Source organism: Fistularia commersonii, chromosome 16 (genome assembly GCF_037954325.1).
Source record: "Fistularia commersonii isolate RoL2024-O1a breed Wild chromosome 16, RoL_Fcom_v1.0, whole genome shotgun sequence".
Classification (NCBI taxonomy): domain Eukaryota; kingdom Metazoa; phylum Chordata; class Actinopteri; order Syngnathiformes; family Fistulariidae; genus Fistularia; species Fistularia commersonii.
In genome coordinates, this window is record NC_141299.1 from 4,568,038 (window position 1) to 4,584,948 (window position 16,911).

Consider the following 16,911-nt stretch of genomic DNA (forward strand, 5'->3'; position numbering starts at 1 on the left):
ATGTCAGCCTTTGTTTTCCTGTTTTTTTGTGTCATGTTGCACATTTGCAAACCAGACATAAATGTCTAATCAGAGATAGTACCCTCGATGACAAGGCTCATGTAATTGCCATGCATTGTGTCTCATAACAAGGCCTGAATGGCAGTAAATGTAAAGTGTACAGTTGTGGTTTGTTCATATATATATATATATTTATATATATATATATATGATTATAGAAAAATAGTTACAGTGTTACAGTGACCAGAAGTGTACATGCAGTTTTCTGGGTTTTCTTTCACAGTGGAGCTCCTGATCAGAGTGCACAAGGCAGAACTTCACAGTATGTTCATTTGGGAAACACTGACAGGAAGTGACAAGCACCCAGAGGGGTCATTGTGCAGCACAGATCTCTCCACAGAGGATGGGTAACTATGGAAATGAGTAACCCCCATTTATGAGAACCCTATTCTGAGTGGGAGTCATAAAAATGACTACATACCTAAATTGCTCTGGCCTGCTTAAACAATTTTATGTGGTACTTGTGGTAAGAACGTCATTGTCTGACAGAACTTGAAGCATGTTATTAAGGCTAGTGGAGAGAAATGTCAGTGAAGAAAAGTCATTCATAGCCGTGGGACCATTTTGAGTTGGGTTCATTTGCAAGGTCACAAATGCAGTGAGAGGACAGAGGTGTCAAAAGTATTCCACACTAAGAAAATGTTTGAGTGATCCTAATGTACCCAGTGCTCTTAAAGACAACATGTTACATGTTATAGGTCACTCCTCCAGTTTAATGGGTGCAGAACATTCGGCTATAAGAGAAAAGAAAACTACTGGGTGATTATGATAAGAAAGGAATTTTATCACAAAAATCCGTCTGGAAAAAGTGTTTGTTTAAGACTCACTAAGCAGTACACGCAATACAAAAACTAAATACAGAAGAAATACTAGGTATGTATCTGAAGGTGAATTAAAACAAGTAGAAGTAATGAGTGTGAAACTTGATTTTCACACATTGTCAAAAGACTTTATTTTTAAAATGCCCTCATGTTAAACCAGGATGTAAAACCAGGAGTCATGTCTTGTTCATGAGTGGGATCTAGATTGAAATAATGCAGCATTCCTGTCTGACACTTAAAACTAATGAATACAGAGCATGAGAATAATAATGTATTGAGAATTCTTCACCACCAGTTCTTGTGTTTTTGCACCTCTTATACATTTGTGAACTGGGATTTAACCTCAGCAAATCCATCCTTCAGATTGCCTTTCTGATAAATGGTCTCACTGGAGTGCCAGGGTCAGTTGCACTATCACTCCACCTCTTTAACACCAGTGACAGCTTTGTGTTCTTCTGAATACCGGAAGCGATAATAGATGAAGGCAGGAGGAGTGAAAGACTCCGATTAATCTATTGAACTGCGGATGGGGCGGGTCATGTATTGGAGCGAATGGATATTCTCAAATTTTTTCCAATTGAACAGTATTTTGAAATTAATTTGTCGTACACATAAATATATAATTTAGAAAGGACAAAGTCTTCACAAGATGGTCACATGGGATAGCGGTGACAAAATGCCCTATACAAACACTTCAAATGTTAAATATATCCTCAGCTTTCACGGAGGGTCCTGTCATTTGTTTACCAGGCAGAAGGCCTTTCATATTGAGGACATATAAATGCATCAATCACTTTAGAGAGATGTAATGAACTTAATGACAGCTGAATATTAATCAGTAGCTTCAGTTTCAGTATAGTGCAATTGCTGGCTTGCAATCTGTCACAGCAGTTCAACAATAAATACGAAAAAATATATAAATAAGAGACAATTAAAAGGACAAAGACAACAAAAGGATAAAAATAGATAACAGAATGACAACAGCAAGGATAAAAATGGGTAGCAGAATGACAACAGCAAGAATAAAAATAAACAAGATGAGAAAATGAGACCATTAAAAGGATGAAGACAACAAGGATGAAAGTAGATAACAGAATGAGGACATGTCATGTGTGAATGAGCGCGGTAGTGATAGCACAGATGCACCTCCAGCCGGTCAGAGTTGTGTGTTGTCCAGATTGCTGCTATACAGTCTGATGGACATGGGCACAAAGGACTGTCTGAAGCGTTCTGCACCAGGGTGAGATGAACCGTTGGTTGAATGAGCTGCACATCAGCCCTGGCACGTCATGAATGGGGTGGGAAAGACTGTCAGGGATTGCTCCTAGTTTGTCCTTCACCCTCCTCACTGACACAGATTCAACATGGTCCAAGTTCAGTTGTCAGAATTAGACATGAAATTTAAAAAAAAAAGAAAAACTAATTAGTAACTTGCCAAAGAAAAATATATTTTTTTTATCAGCCTTGCTGTTAAAAAAGTATTTGAGTTAACAAACTACAGAAAACTTATTAAACTTTCCAAAGAAAAAAATATTTTTTTATTATCAGCCTTGCTGTGAAAAAAAATCTTTGACTTGAAAAACTACGGGCAATTTTTCAAAAACAAATTATTAACTTGCCAAAGAAATATATATATATATGTTCAATTATTAGCCTCTCAACAAACTACAGACTTTCTTTTCGAATTAAACGTTAACGTGGCCTCTAAGAGGCTGTCATTAGAGAAAACAAAAACAAAACAGCTATGGTTCAACTGCGCCATCTTGTGGCTATTCTCTAGTAGCGCAACAACAACAACAAAAATGGCGCACATCGGCGTCCGCTTTGCTATCGTTCACCTTCTCAGGCATTAACTTCAACTGATCGAGCAACCACAGAAACCAACCACCTAGCCCGCCCGGTAAGTAGTGTTCAGTGGACTGTTTGAATAAAAAACGAAATATGTATAATATATATATTCCCTGACCTAAAATTGAGCAAGGTTTTCACCAGATGCCATCATTAGCTTAACACTTCCGTTGTGTCCTAAACTTGCCTGTAAATAAAGTTCATGGTACATTCCAATTTCTCCCATCAAAAGCGTACCCATTTACTGAATGGAATTTAACATTTCGAAGAAAAAACCTAGACCTTTTCTTGTGTCGTCGTTTATAACCAAGTATTTACATTGTGCGCAGGTTCCATGTCCAAGCTTGCGGTGGTCAGTGGAGGATCCAGGGGCATAGGGCAGGCTGTGGCCCGCCTGCTGGCGCAGAGGGGCTGCAGGGTGGCTGTTCTTTCCAGGGGCCTCGATGCTGCTCGCTCCACCGTGTCCGCTCTGAGCGGGGGTAACTGCTCTTCATCCACACCCCACCGTGCAATAACCCTTGTGCAAGTCAGGAATCTACATCCTACTGCATCCCATAGTCTTAGACCCTACAAGCACTGATGGTTTTACTTGCACCACTAAGTTCACAAATGACCATGATATGATAAAATGAATTGTGGAATTGTGATGAACGCTCTCCCTTTATGTTACCGTACCTTGATATTTAGCTGAAAAATACCACAATGTTTCAAAGACAAATTCAAGAATGTTTAAGTGCAACAGACAAAGGATCCCGATGGAGAGGTTTGGTGGAATTTATGGCTGAATATGACATCACATGCACAATGCGCTGCATGAGTTCCGGCATTAAAAATGTACACAGAAGGTACTTTATGCAGTTCAAGACTATTAGATAATGACTGCGTATACATATTGTACATTTGAGTGTACCTCATTTAATTTCCCTTTCTTGTTCAACTGTCAGCAGGTTTTATGTCAACTTATGCGGAAACAAATGTAATACTGAATTAAACAGCCAGCCACGGCTGTCACTCTAAATGTGACAGTGGCTTGCAGTGTTGATGGGGTGCAAAAGCAGGAAAAGTAATGGTTTTATGTGGGTTTGTGCATATATGTGCTTTGGGCCAGAGGTAGGGTGGTCAGACTGTTTGGTTGGAGGTTGGACTTTGCTGGGGGAAGAGCCGGAGGGAAAAGGGACAAAATTGTTGAACTGCATGGCAGTGAAGGGAGATGACAAGACTTTAACAGCAATAAATGACATTACATTACATTACATTGCATTTGGTATCCAAAGCGACTTACAATAGAGAACATCGGGACTGCAAATACACTTGCAATTACACGATGCACAGGAAATATACAGAACAGTAAGCTTGGGTTAGTGAGGGTTTTTTTGTTTTTTTTTTGGACAGAGACACACAAACATACACACACACACACAGTAACATGTGTGTGTGTGTACGTAACAAATGTTAAGCAAAACTTAATGACAACAGGACACCACTGTCTGTAACAATTTCCTCAGGTGATTTTAGAAAATGCCAATGAAAATCAGACACACATTTAAAAAACATTACTACAAATCCCTCAGTCCAAACACATGCTCTGTTGTTTTTGCAGCGTAAAGGGATACAGATTTTAAAATTCAATCTGCATGTTGCAGTTGGGACATTTTCTTCTGTTTGTGTTCTCAGACAACCACATAGCTCTCAGCTGTGACGTCTCCAAAGAGGAAGAGGTATGGAAAACCTTTGAAACAATCCAGAGGACGTGTGGCGATAAAATCTACTATTTAGTGAATGCAGCTGCCATTAATAGGTGATGTTCTCCTCTAAAGCATCTAATGAATCTGTATCCTGGTTCCTCCGGCGCTGTCTCGGACAGCTGCCTGCCAGAGTTTCTCCAGAAAAATTTTCAACAATTTCCTTCGGGATAAATAAAGTTGTTCTTATTCTTATTATCTGATTATAGGGACTCTCTGTTGCTGAGGACCAGGCCACAAGACATGGTGGATCTGCTTCACACTAATCTTCTGGGCACCATGTTGACCTGCAAGGCATCCCTGCGCAGCATGCTGCACGCACCAGGGGCTGCTATTGTTAACATTGGTAGTTATTGCCACAATTATTTTCAGTTTGGTCACAGGGTGGCGGTGTGTATCATCTTTACTTTTCCTTGAAGCGCACGATTAAACCGGTTCTTGAGCTTGTTGAATTTTAAAAAGTCAAATTTTAGATGTCATGATGTTTTTTTGAAATGAATATATATATATATGTATAAAATTAAATACAGCTTTAAATTGAGCCATTAGTAATCATGTCAAATTAATTTACGTTAAGTTGATTTATGGACTTGCATTTTATTTGGCGGTTAGTCATAATATAGGTTTGATATCAGCTTAACATATTCATAATTATATATAATAGATGAGAATATATAAATATGTATGTATGTATTCTCAACACTTCAGTGATGACTATTTGCTCACAGCTAATCCGTTTTTATTAGTCTTCAGGTGTTGTGAAAGTAAACTGCCTGAAAATGCATTTTATTAGTCAGCTGATACAAATTAAACAAGTAGTACGCTGGACAGTCGCAAACCATCTCTCATCATGTGGTGAAACTTAAGCATTCCTTCACTTGGACTCGGCAGATTGTGAATGACTTGTGTTTAAGCCAAAACACTCATATTGTGTTTTTGACCTAAAGACTTCCAATGGTTGTTACCTTTAGGGGTTTTATTTTGAAATGACTCAGTCACACCATGTATTGTTACTGTCTGCAGGCTCTGTTGTTGGTCTTAGAGGGAACCCTGGTCAGTGTGTTTACAGTGCTAGTAAAGCCGGTCTAGTGGGCTTCACGCGCTCTTTAGCCAAAGAAGTTGCTTCACGAAATATCAAAGTAAATCTGCTGGCTCCAGGTAAAGAGCATCTCCACTTTTTTCACATTATCTTAATTTTCCTACTTCAGTTTTTGTCTTCTGTAATAGTAAACTCATTCTGTTTTTACCTCCGCCCACACACACAGGTTTCATCCACACAGACATGACAGCAGGACTGAAGGAGGAGGACACCCTCCCCTATATCCCAATGGGGAGATTTGGGGAGCCTGAGGAGGTTGCCCAAGCTGTCATTTTCCTCCTGGAGTCTTCCTACATCACGGGTCAGGTGCTGGTTGTGGATGGGGGACTGCAGCTGTCCATGTAAGGCAGCAAGCTTTCGCCTGGAGTTAAGTCAAAATATCAGCCCTCAGAGTAAACGGTCCAACGTGTATCTTAAAAATCTGAACACATCCTCCAAAACTCCTGAAATCATGTGTATTGGAAATGATTTATATGTTTTCCTGTTGAATCTACCAAAATGTAACGTAAGCCCCTCAAGTAGGTTTTTTGAATCATGTAAAGTTTTGAGCATTGCGATAAAAAGGACTTTCTTATAAAAAGTAAATCAAGTGGTCTTTTTTCCTGTCTTTTCTTTATATACTTTTCATTGAACCTTTGTCCAATCAGATGGATTGAATCAGAAATCAGGGTGCTGATTTATCAAGATAATCACTGAAATTTCATTAGGTTTCTAATGAAAATTTCAAGTGTAATGTCTAAAATAGAGCGATTGCAGTGATATTTCAAGCATATTTTAGGTTTAGTAATTTGCTACAAATGTATTTTTCTTCGGTTACGTTGTTACAAGTACATATTCATTTTCTTAGACACTAATTGAAGATTGACTGTTCATGCTTTTGTTGTCAGTAAAGAATTTTGAATGTATGTTCAGTGTATAAGCAAGTCCTTTCAACCCAGCTTTTTAATCCATACAATGATGAGATTAGTCTAATTTTATTAATCTTCATCTTCTGTCCCCTTTACAAATACATGCCCACAAAATGCAATGAAATGCATTTTAATATGCAAAGTAATGTATGTACAAGTTTAAAAAACACTTAACGTTCTGAAATGCAAGGCAAAAAAGTCCAGGCATCCTCATGTGTCCAGGAATAGCTGGAAACCAGCTGACCACCTTTCCAGTAAGGGAAAAAAAAACATGAATACAAGAAAAGAGAGAAAAACCTAAATGCCCTGGAAAATCATTTAAATTACAGGGATAATATTGATATCTAATACAACCTAGTAAAGGTCTGAATATTAACATTGAGACTTGTAACATTATTTTATGAGCATTATGAAACATTTTGAATAGTTTTTCAGGGAAGGAAACCAACAAAAGACTTTCATATATTTACTTTCACAAACTGTTATTCCACATTCATTCATCATCTAAACCAGTTGCTCTGCACACAGGATCATGGATGTCTGGAGCCAACCCCGGCCAGAATTGGGTCAGAGGCGGGGTTTAACCTCAACCAGTCTCAAGTCGATCACAGGACAACATATCACAAACAACCACTCTCTCATTTATGCCTTTGGATAGCTTAAAGTCTGCAATGGGCTTCCTGCGTGTGTTTGGACTGGAGGAGGCAACTGGGGAAGCCTGATCTTTTTATACAGTGCAAAGTCCGAAAAGAAAGTAATAAACCAGGAACTTTTTCACTGTGAGTTGGGGCTGCCAAAGCGGTGACCTATCTAGATTTACTGAACGTCTTGCTAGAAAAAAAATTATTAATAGCTGCAATCCTGATAAAGATTGTCAGCACGTCCACAGTGAGAGACATTAGTTAGATTTATGTCAAAACATCCGTGTAGAGTCGTCGGACGGGAGCAGGGACCCTGAAAAAGAAACACATCTTTGAGAAACTCTGGCTTTATGCAGAGTCACTGTGTGCAGCTGTGGCAGGTGGGGCCTGATGTGTGTCATGACTAACACCCCCGACTCCAGAGTGTCTGGCCCCGCCTGGACCCCCACACAACAACATCACTCAATTTGTGTGACTGTAAGGAGGCTGCCACTGATCAGAGAGCTCTTGTTTTTTCTCCTTGACTGTTCAAGGATTGGGGGAGACCTCCCCCAAACCACTCTAACATTGGCCCCCAGAGCCCACCTTTCCAGAGCCCATCGAGGGGTCTAGGCACGTTGTGCCGCAGCTGGAGGAAATTAGAGGTATTGGTGGTGATGGAGTATTTTTAACTGAAGGAATGTTTTGGGTGTTGGGTTACAGCGTGGATGGATGGCTGGAAATTTGCTGTGATGATATCTGGACTGTGCCATTGGTCCTTCAGATCCTTTTACTAAAAAATGCTATCACCGTGTCTATGTTACTGGTGATGACCTGGCTTTGCCATTTCTCCAAAATATTGTATTTTTTTCTATTAAAGGATTGGATAATATTATGCGCCGATTCCCATTCTTAGGAAAGAACGGTATTTCCACTTTAAATAATAATGTGTATTTTGGCATTCTTGTATTGTTTTAGGAAGAGTCCACCGGTCTACAAAAACATCTCACGCTGTCTTTGAAGAGTTTGATTTTTATTAACTTTCATAGCCTAAAATAATATCAGGAGAAAATCCATATACAGGCAATGATTGGCTTAAAAATGTGCAAACACAGTAACTGGCAAGCTTGGAACAGACATGCATAAGGATGTCCGCTATGTATAGTGTTACAGAGGTGACAAAAATAGTAGATATAAATATATCTTGCATTTCACTTTTAACCAGCTCAGAGTGTTTGCAACCCCGAATTTTGGGAAATTCCTTGTGTTTTTATACATCCAGGTAAAATGGCACTGTACAAGTGTCCTAAAATAACATGCAAAGAAATTGTGTTTGAATTAAGCCTAAATTAATCCTAAGAGTGATTTAAGGCAGTAAATATATATAAAACCTCTTGATACAGGAACAATAGTTTACCAGGGAAGGTTGCTTGATATAAGTTATTTCTTTTTTTTTTTTTATACAAAAATAAACTGGACAATCTATGTAGTGTGTGATAAATACATTGAAACCGTTCACAGCACCCTCTCTTGAGTGAGAACATGTCAATTAACACTTCTAAAATAAACCGCCAAAAAAAAGATTGCCAACAAGACTTGCCATCACCACCTTTTCATGTAATTATATTTTCAACATTTGTCATCTTCCACGTTGCTTCTCTCACATCCCTCCAACAAACCTAAAGTAAACAATCAATCACATAAACCTGCTTTTTCGTGCAGTTTCAAATAGATCCAGCCAAACTAAAGTTTAGCTGCACCAACAAACGGACAGATCACACCTCTGTGTAAACCCAAACCTAATGTCTTTAGCTAAAAAAAAAAAAAAAAAAATCATAGTTTGTAAGGCCCGGCCTTGTCCATCATCTATAACACTATTCTGTGACCTGACAACACTGTGGCTATATGATATTCAAACTGCTATCAACATTTTGCTGCACAAGCCCACATCTGGCCACTTGATGCTTTCTCTCCCTTAAAGGGCAGGTTTTTCTTCACAACCTCAGCGCCCAGTGAAAATACTGTTACGCAGAGATCGCAAGATACACTCCTTCAACTTGCAAAATTCTGCTTTATTTTCAGAATTTTGTTTCACTTTCATAATTCAGCTGTAATTTTCTCATTATTTATATTTTTGGGAGGCACTTAAATAGGAAACCCTTTGCAAACCTTGCAGTTCATGAAATGTGAAAGTCTTGCTGTCATGGTTAAAAAAAAAAAAAAAAAAAAAAAATTTCAGGTCCAGTTGATAACATGAAGCTTGGGGGGGGTAACAGCTTGATGAATTCTGTAATATTATGGCTTATGTCATACGATAAAAATATATGAAAACCACAGCTGTGTCGCCACTCTTCAGCTCTGTATCTGCAGTTAAAATGATAAGAGTCCCTCTGGGTGTTTCTCTTGCCTCTCCTTGCTGCTGTAAAGTATCTGTTTCAGGTGTTTGGGGAGGGCTGCTGTGTTAAGCTCATCCTGGTGTCTCCCTCTGGCCTCTACAGGTCATCACTCTCCACCAGGGCGCCAGGCGGCAGCGGGCTGGAGTCGGGGAAGAAGGCGGCTTTAACGTCGAGGCCCCTCTCAGTGAGCGCGGCGTAGCGGCTGGTGGAAGGTCGCACCTTCTTGGGCTTCGGAAGGCTGGGCTGCTGCCACTGAGCTGAGGGCAAAGCAGGGGAGGTTACAAATGTAGAGAGCGTGAGAAATAGAACAGGTAATGTTTTTTTTTATTTTATTTTATTTATTTATTTATTATTGTTATGTTTTACTTGAAACTGGCACAATTTTCTTCGGGATAAATAAAGTTTTTCTTATTCTTATTCTTACTATGGACGTCGAGGCGCGCCGTGCTGGATATGATGCCGGCGTCATTCTTGGCTGACACCGTGTACCAGCCAGCGTCTTCCTTCATGGCTGGCTGGATGATCATGCACAAGTAGCCGCAGTTGTCCTGGTGCATGCTGGGAGGAGACAGAGGAGGTAATTAGACATTATGTATTATTATTTGCATATACTGCCTTGAGCTTGTTACGTAATTCACCTAATTCTGTCTGTGTTGTGAGTGAACGACTCATTCTCCCTCTTCCAGAAGATCTGCGGGTAAGGAACGCCAGTGACACGACACTCCAGACGCACAGGGTGGCCTTCCGCCACGCTTGTGTTCTGCAGTTTCTCCACAAATGATGGGGCCTTGTGCATTTCTTTGGCTGCGGAGACAGTGTGTGATTTAGTTGCACGCTTGGTGTGAATTATATCGGCGCGCGCGGTAAGTCGATGTCCCTCTGTCTACCTGCCACAATCAGTTCCAGGTTGAAAGAGTTCTGTCCTGCACGGTTACTGGCGATGCACGTGTAGATCCCGGCGTCGCGGCTGGTCACGGGCTCGATAACAAGTGAGTGTACACCGTTTTCCCGCACCAGCATTTTGTGTGCGAAATCGGGGCGGATGGTCTGTCCATTGAGCTGCCAGATGAGGTCGGGGGTCGGCAAGCCGCTCACCTGAAGGGTTTGAGATACTTGTGAAGTTGTGCAAAACACTGGGACTCTTGATCAAATCATAGCGACCCCAATTTGTATGCAGCACCTTTTTGGGAAAAAAAGGTAAAATAAGGTACTTACTTATATATCATTTTAATTTAATGTTATTAAATGTGATAATGAATAAATAATGATACTTTTGTAAATATCAGTCAACGTTCTGCTTTTTCATAATTTTTTTTCTATTTATTTCTTTTTCATTCTCAAGTTTTTGAAAACACATTTTTGAGTTTAAAAAGTAACAAATCACCTAAGTTATTCATATAAAAAAAAAAAAAATGGAATTGAAGATCTTTAGTATATCTATCTGTATTTTGCCCAGCCCTAAGATGTGGGTGTTAATCTGTGCATGTGGCGGAGTCACATTGCTGGCTGGATTTGTTCTGGGCATGCACTGCTTTGCCAAAAGGCTTTTTTGTGTTTGGGAAAAGCCTGACACCGATCCCACCCTAAGTATTTTGAAATTACACAACTATGGTGATGCACACTGATTTAATTCTAATGTACAAATGATCAACTCCAATCTAAGAGCAAAGGCTGAAATGAGATAAGTCATTTTGACAGCAGTCCAATATATTTTCCGCTGGGACATTTACAGCATGGAAAATTAAGCCAACTGCAAATGATCCTTGACACAAAGGCCACTGAAGGAATGAAGACTTTTATATATTTGTACATGACAGAAATAAAAGGGCGTTGTTTTTTTTTTTTTTTTATAGACAGTTAATTGTAGATCTCTTTCATTTATTACAAAGAATTTCTAAGTCATGAAGGAAGCCAGGATGTGAGGTGAAGACAGAGCGGATGATGAGATAAAGTGAGGAATTGTGGTATGGGAGGTGTATGCGGGGGCGATAATTGTAGGGAACCTGATCCTGTTTAATCCCTGAAAAATGACACCTCCATATCAGAGAATGTCTGTTTTCTCCGTCTGCTGTGTGCCAGTCAGAACCGAATGAAGAGACGATAGTCCAAAGAAACTGGAGCGCATGGGAAAGGAAATGTCTGTTTGGCAGAGCCTCCATGAAAGCAGTGCAGACATTGAATTAAAGGGCAGATCTGAAATGAATCACTATGATTAACATATTCTTGTGGGGGTATTTTCCTCCACACATATCTCAGTTCATTTTTCTCACTTTCTTCTCTCATACTTTAGTAGTGTCACCTACATTAATGGAATCGCTGCACTGCAAATGAAAAATGATAATTACAAGTCTCGCCAGTGTTCCATTAGTATGCTTTTAATTTATTAGTGCATTTAATACGTTATAAAATCTAAAAATGCTTTTTTCAACTGAGGTAAATCATTTCTAATGTAGTCTAAAATAGGTTTCTGTCCTCTAGCTCTCTGAAAAGTCACATTAATCCATCTTATATTATGTGATGGCGCACTGAAAAAAACAAGCAGTTAAGTTAATATCACTAAGCTCTTAGATGCATTTTCACACTAATAATTCCCATTAAATTGGCATGCGCTCGAAATAACAAAATGGCTTGTCCTTATATACGGTGAAAGGAAATTTCTTTTTGGCTTAAGTTAATTGTGACTTAAAACTCACTTTGTCTTAACATATCAGCCAATAAACAGCATCAAAATCAGCGACGGTTTCGAAAAATTGGCAAAAACAAAACGTGAAGGTTCACTGAATGAACCTGAAGAAACCTCCCATAAGCAGACAGCTCAGCCTTTTTTTGAATATGCTTTCCATGAAAACTGTTGGGACACATCCCCAACAGGACGTCATGTCCTTCCCATTTTTTAATCCAATGTAAACACATTACGCCACAGGTTCGGTGCCCTGTAGAGGTGGCTTTGTATCTACCTTGCAGTCCATACGACACAGTCGCCCCTCTTGAACAATGAGATCACCCGGTGCCTGCAGGAAATGAGGGCGGAAGTGACGCTCCTGGATATTATCATTCTCGTCTCCACTGTCCCTGGACCTGGACCTGGGTCTGGGTCATGGAAAAAAAACATGTTTCTTTTAATACAAATTAAAAGCTTTCGAGATGCCCTGTTCAGATATTTTAAAAAGGAATTTTATTTTAAGTCCCTTTGCAATTTAGATCAAAAAAACAATTCAACAAATTCTTAATTATAAATGTATATTAGGCAGATAGATTATCTCAGGTGACAGGTTTTTCCAGAGACAACAGGGGCAGCAGCAAATGAATTGAGAAATGATTGAGCTGGTAACTAGACCTTTGAAACATTTTCACACTTTCCAAATAAAAAAAAACAACAAAAACAATCTGTTCCAAATTGTAAACGTTCCAAATTTAATTATTATTTAATTGATTCTTTTAATTTAAAATAATATATTGAAATGTCCGATTAATCATAATCTCAAACTACCTTGAAAATGTACAAAAACAAAATTTAAATGGATTTGGAAAAAGAATTGTCCGAAAAATAAAAATGGAAAAACAGAAAAAAGGAAAAATCATCTGGGAATCTGTAATCTGTCTATTTGTAAAACACAACATTTTGGTCTGGTCTTTCAAGTCCTGTGAAAACATATTGATTGTAGCTGCCTTTTTGGGTTTTCGTGATTAGTTGAAGGACATTATGTGGTCCTCACAAACATTAGAAACATTTGGTTTCGGGGTTTAAAGTGGGAGCCGGATTGACCTCGGCATCGGATTGTGTTAACACAGGCGTGCACAAGTGCTTGATACCTAATATTTTTTAAGGAAACTTACATAGCTTATTCGTGTGAATAAGCTCCACAGTGGACACTTTGGGAAAGAAGTGCGAGAACCCTAATCCTGCAAATCTTCTTTCCAAATACACAATCCAAATTTCCCCCCGCTTTCACAGACGGATTCTGAGTGTCAGCCCCTATTTCCTGAAACTCGCTCTGTCTCACTCAACCCTATACGGCAGGTCGTGACTCAAAGGTGTTCATGCAATTCTGCCTTGTAACAACAATGACATCACTGTTCTAGCAGAAACAAAAGGAAGAGAAGGGAGTTGAGTAGGAGTTATCTAGACCTCTCCGCTAACTCAAAACATCTCTGCAGCCTTATCTAATCAGGGAGTGTTAATCTAGATAACAGATTACAGGTGGCTTTCTCACCGCTGAAAGGTGTGTTGGCCATCCGATTGGGATCTCCTGTGCTGTTTTCAATACTTGACCTTGGGTGAATACTTATTGTATACTTAGCTGTTAAAGCCACGAGTACAAGACCAAAGTAAACACGAGTTCCCTCTCATTAATGCCTTTCCTTTCTGACGGGACGGTTCGACAAAGGGGAAACTGTGATTCAGCTCATGGTAAACATTTGCGTAAATTACAGTTTCTTGGGTGATTCCACATCGGGATTAAAAGCTTTTAATGAATGCCGAGGTGCGACCGAGAACGGATGTCGTGCAGATGTTGAACAGCGTCCCGCACGGCAGTTCCAGGTTACGAGTAAAACATTTGGTTGTATTCACTCGGTCACCTGCGCATGTGTCCAGGGGTGGAGCGCTGGCTGCGACCTCGCTGGTTCACCGCCTGGACCATCATCCTGCCCGTGCAGCTCACCCTGCCCTATGACGAAAAGAAAAGAGCTCATGAGGTTTTTTAGACTCCGTCACGCCGTGAGCGGCTGTTAACTGGCAAGGGAAAAGAAGACAAATGTTAAGAGCTGGAATGGCTGTTAGGAAAGCTGGAAGACATGTATGTTTGACCTTAAGGGAGGCTTTCTGCCTCATGAAATGTCCTATGTATCCTGCAGCACACTTAATCCCCAAGTTGGCCAAGTACTGACATTTGCGGACCTTTGCAAACATCCCAAAATTGCAGGGCACCTCGTGTGTTCGTTCTCACCCCGGGGTTCCCCGCCATGATGGTGTAGTTGCCGTCGTCATCCAGCGAGGCGGCGGCGGTGTGCAGGGAGCAGGTCCCGTTGGGGTCACGGCTGATCCTGTAGTGCTCGCTCCTCTTGGAGATCTGCTTGCCATCTTTGAACCAGTAAACCTGCGAATCAGGTTATAAGAAAGAAAGGCGATTCGTGATTTTGCCAGGTCGGAGTGTCATTTCATATAAAAGTTGTCGTCAGTAACTTTGCTGCCGTATTCTTTGTTTAGCGTTGACCTAGACACACGTCGTCACCGTGTCACCATTGTGGACAGAAGCGGGTGGACGAAATGAGCAAGAAGGGCATCCTTATGTCACGATAAAGAATGCATGTAAAAACACAGCCTCGGGGACTCAAGCGTTCTCATTTATTTGCAAACTAACGCTGATGAAAATTCAGTGACATCTAGAAATTCCCACCTTTGGTTTGGGGTCTCCAGTGACCTTGCAGGTGAAGGTGACTGGCATGCCCTCAAAAACTTTGTAGTGTTTGAGCTTCTGGTCGAAGCACGGCACCACCGCCTGGTTAGCGGAGTCTTCATCGTGGTGAATGTCATCATCTGACTCCTCCACGGGGGAGCGCTCCAGACGGAACTCAATTTCACTTATCAGGCGCTGCTCGAAGCTGGACACTTTGTACTCCTAAACGGAATCAAAATTACAGGGTACTATTCAGAAAAGAAATCACAAGTACATCTTGAACCGATCACCGAGTGCGGTTACTTATCACACGGCAGGAGCAAAGCACATATAAGACGTCTGGGTCACCGAAACGACCTGACTTTCTCACTCCTCCTTTCCGCACGTCTGTCTATCCCGCTTCATCGCAACGGTGCTGTGGCTGAGGAACATCTGCTAAAGAGTGTGATCGGATGACACATCGCGTACATAATGACAGGCCTCCGGTGCGGCTGCAGAGACAGCATTTATCTTCGCTGAGCTAAACTCCTCCGGCGATCACAGAGGTGAGACTCTTCTATAACAGTGGCGAGGCAGCGTCATCTAGCATAACGCTCATTTTCTGCTGCTTGAAATGAGACTGCATTTGATTACCGCTCTAATCTCACATGCAGGAAACCCTCCGGTCGCAACACGCCTCAAATGCATCGGCTCTTACCCCACACGCCGAATGAAAGAAAGCATGGATCTCAAGTTTGCAGACGAAGCTCGACACATGCGTGTGTGGACGGAGCGCACCGCGAGCACACCTTTGGGAGTGTGTTCTTGTTTGTTTACAAAATGTGAGGGGATTAAGCAGTGCAAGTGAAATCCAAGTGAGAAAGAAAAATTCTTATATTGCTGCCCTTTGATTTTCGGCAAAAGGTGAGCAGAGTGAGAAAAGAACAGGCCAAAATCTTAATTGTGATTTATGTGAGGCTGGGGAATATCAAGAATATTCATGTCACAGGATTACAATTTTTTTTCAATTTTTCCACTATTTCTTTCACCATGGAGAGTCAATGCTAGCTTTACTTCCTCCTATTTTTTTTTTTTTTAGCCAATTTCTTGATAGGTGATTGCCATTTTCCTCATAATAATCTCCAAAATTAACCAACAAATCTAGTCAGACAATATTTAATTTTGAACTGAAAATAATTCAAATTTGAAAACATTTTGAAAAAGATAATATCTCTGGATATACTGCCCAGCCCTAAAGGGGTGAACATAGGAAGTCATTAAAGTAACCTTCTGAGGGAGAGCTCCTCTATCTGATGACTTGTTTGTCTGTTGAGAGAAAATATGGCTTCATCTGTGTGGGCTCAGTATTCTGCTGTGTGTTTAATCTTACCTTCTATCAAAACAGACAATTCAGTGGCATTCAGGGGACAACATAGCATCGGGAAAAACAAAACACACCCTTCCCATTTGTCAGGTCATGCACTGACAAATGCCGGGAACATTCCCTGCGGCATTAACTGCTGTGGCCGCCGTAAGTTAATTCCACCTTGTGCTTGCGAGCAAAATCCCCTTGAAAAATTCTGAAATTAATTCAGTTCCACGATTTTGCAAGATTGTGCTCGCGTAGCACTTCATCGCCGCAGTGATTCGATTTATGACGGGACAGTGTGATTTCTATTAAAAGCAAGAACGGTGCCGTTTAAATCGAGTTCAGCTGCTTTCTTCTGATGTGAAATTCTTTTCACAGATCAAAACCGATGCCAGACTTATGATGATTGGTGTCTAATTGATTTATGCATGACATAAAAATGTGTATAGTCAGCAGAGTGTATCTAGGGTTTGTAAAAATAAATGTACGAACAAACGGGTTTTTCATTAACTTCAAGACCCAGTGCAGCTGCTGGGGACAAACAACTTTTTGTAAAATTGAATACAACTGTTTTACTTATGAATAAACACCAAACAAACTATTGAGGTACTACTCCCTCTCTCCTAGACTGGCACATTTAACTACAACAGTGCAACCATGTTTGCAGCTG

General features: G+C 40.4%; 2 protein-coding genes across 4 annotated transcripts in view; one reads left to right on the forward strand and one right to left on the reverse strand.

Annotated features, from left to right (window-relative positions):
- Positions 1-2,615: 2,615 nt before the first annotated feature.
- cbr4 (carbonyl reductase 4) lies at positions 2,616-6,163 on the forward strand. The gene is made up of 6 exons (XM_086161307.1): positions 2,616-2,781; positions 3,059-3,208; positions 4,404-4,527; positions 4,681-4,817; positions 5,495-5,629; positions 5,737-6,163. Exons 2-6 carry the CDS (start codon positions 3,064-3,066, stop codon positions 5,913-5,915), a joined length of 720 nt encoding a protein of 239 aa, XP_086017433.1. The 5' UTR covers positions 2,616-2,781; positions 3,059-3,063; the 3' UTR covers positions 5,916-6,163.
- Positions 6,164-6,592: 429 nt separating this feature from the next.
- palld (palladin, cytoskeletal associated protein) overlaps positions 6,593-16,911 on the reverse strand; it is a 59,767-nt gene continuing 49,448 nt past the window's right edge. For 2 of the 3 annotated variants that reach the window (XM_086161306.1, XM_086161305.1), the window contains 8 exons: positions 14,894-15,115; positions 14,444-14,593; positions 14,076-14,164; positions 12,452-12,584; positions 10,382-10,589; positions 10,133-10,298; positions 9,919-10,052; positions 6,593-9,751 (listed from right to left, as the gene is read on the reverse strand). In XM_086161306.1, coding sequence (XP_086017432.1) covers positions 9,591-9,751; positions 9,919-10,052; positions 10,133-10,298; positions 10,382-10,589; positions 12,452-12,584; positions 14,076-14,164; positions 14,444-14,593; positions 14,894-15,115 — 1,263 coding nt within the window. In that variant the 3' untranslated portion in view covers positions 6,593-9,590. Of the gene's footprint in view, positions 9,752-9,918; positions 10,053-10,132; positions 10,299-10,381; positions 10,590-12,451; positions 12,585-14,075; positions 14,165-14,443; positions 14,594-14,893; positions 15,116-16,159; positions 16,199-16,911 lie in introns of all 3 variants that reach the window. The other variant, XM_086161304.1, reaches the window with a different exon arrangement.

Bases quoted from the DNA above. Each gene is read 5' to 3' on its own strand.
- cbr4 (XM_086161307.1), top strand. From the start codon at position 3,064: ATGTCCAAGCTTGCGGTGGTCAGTGGAGGATCCAGGGGCATAGGGCAG. The intron at 3,209-4,403 runs GTAACTGCTCTT...TTGTGTTCTCAG, and splicing joins CGTGTCCGCTCTGAGCGGGG to ACAACCACATAGCTCTCAGC. The intron at 5,630-5,736 runs GTAAAGAGCATC...CCACACACACAG, and splicing joins AGTAAATCTGCTGGCTCCAG to GTTTCATCCACACAGACATG.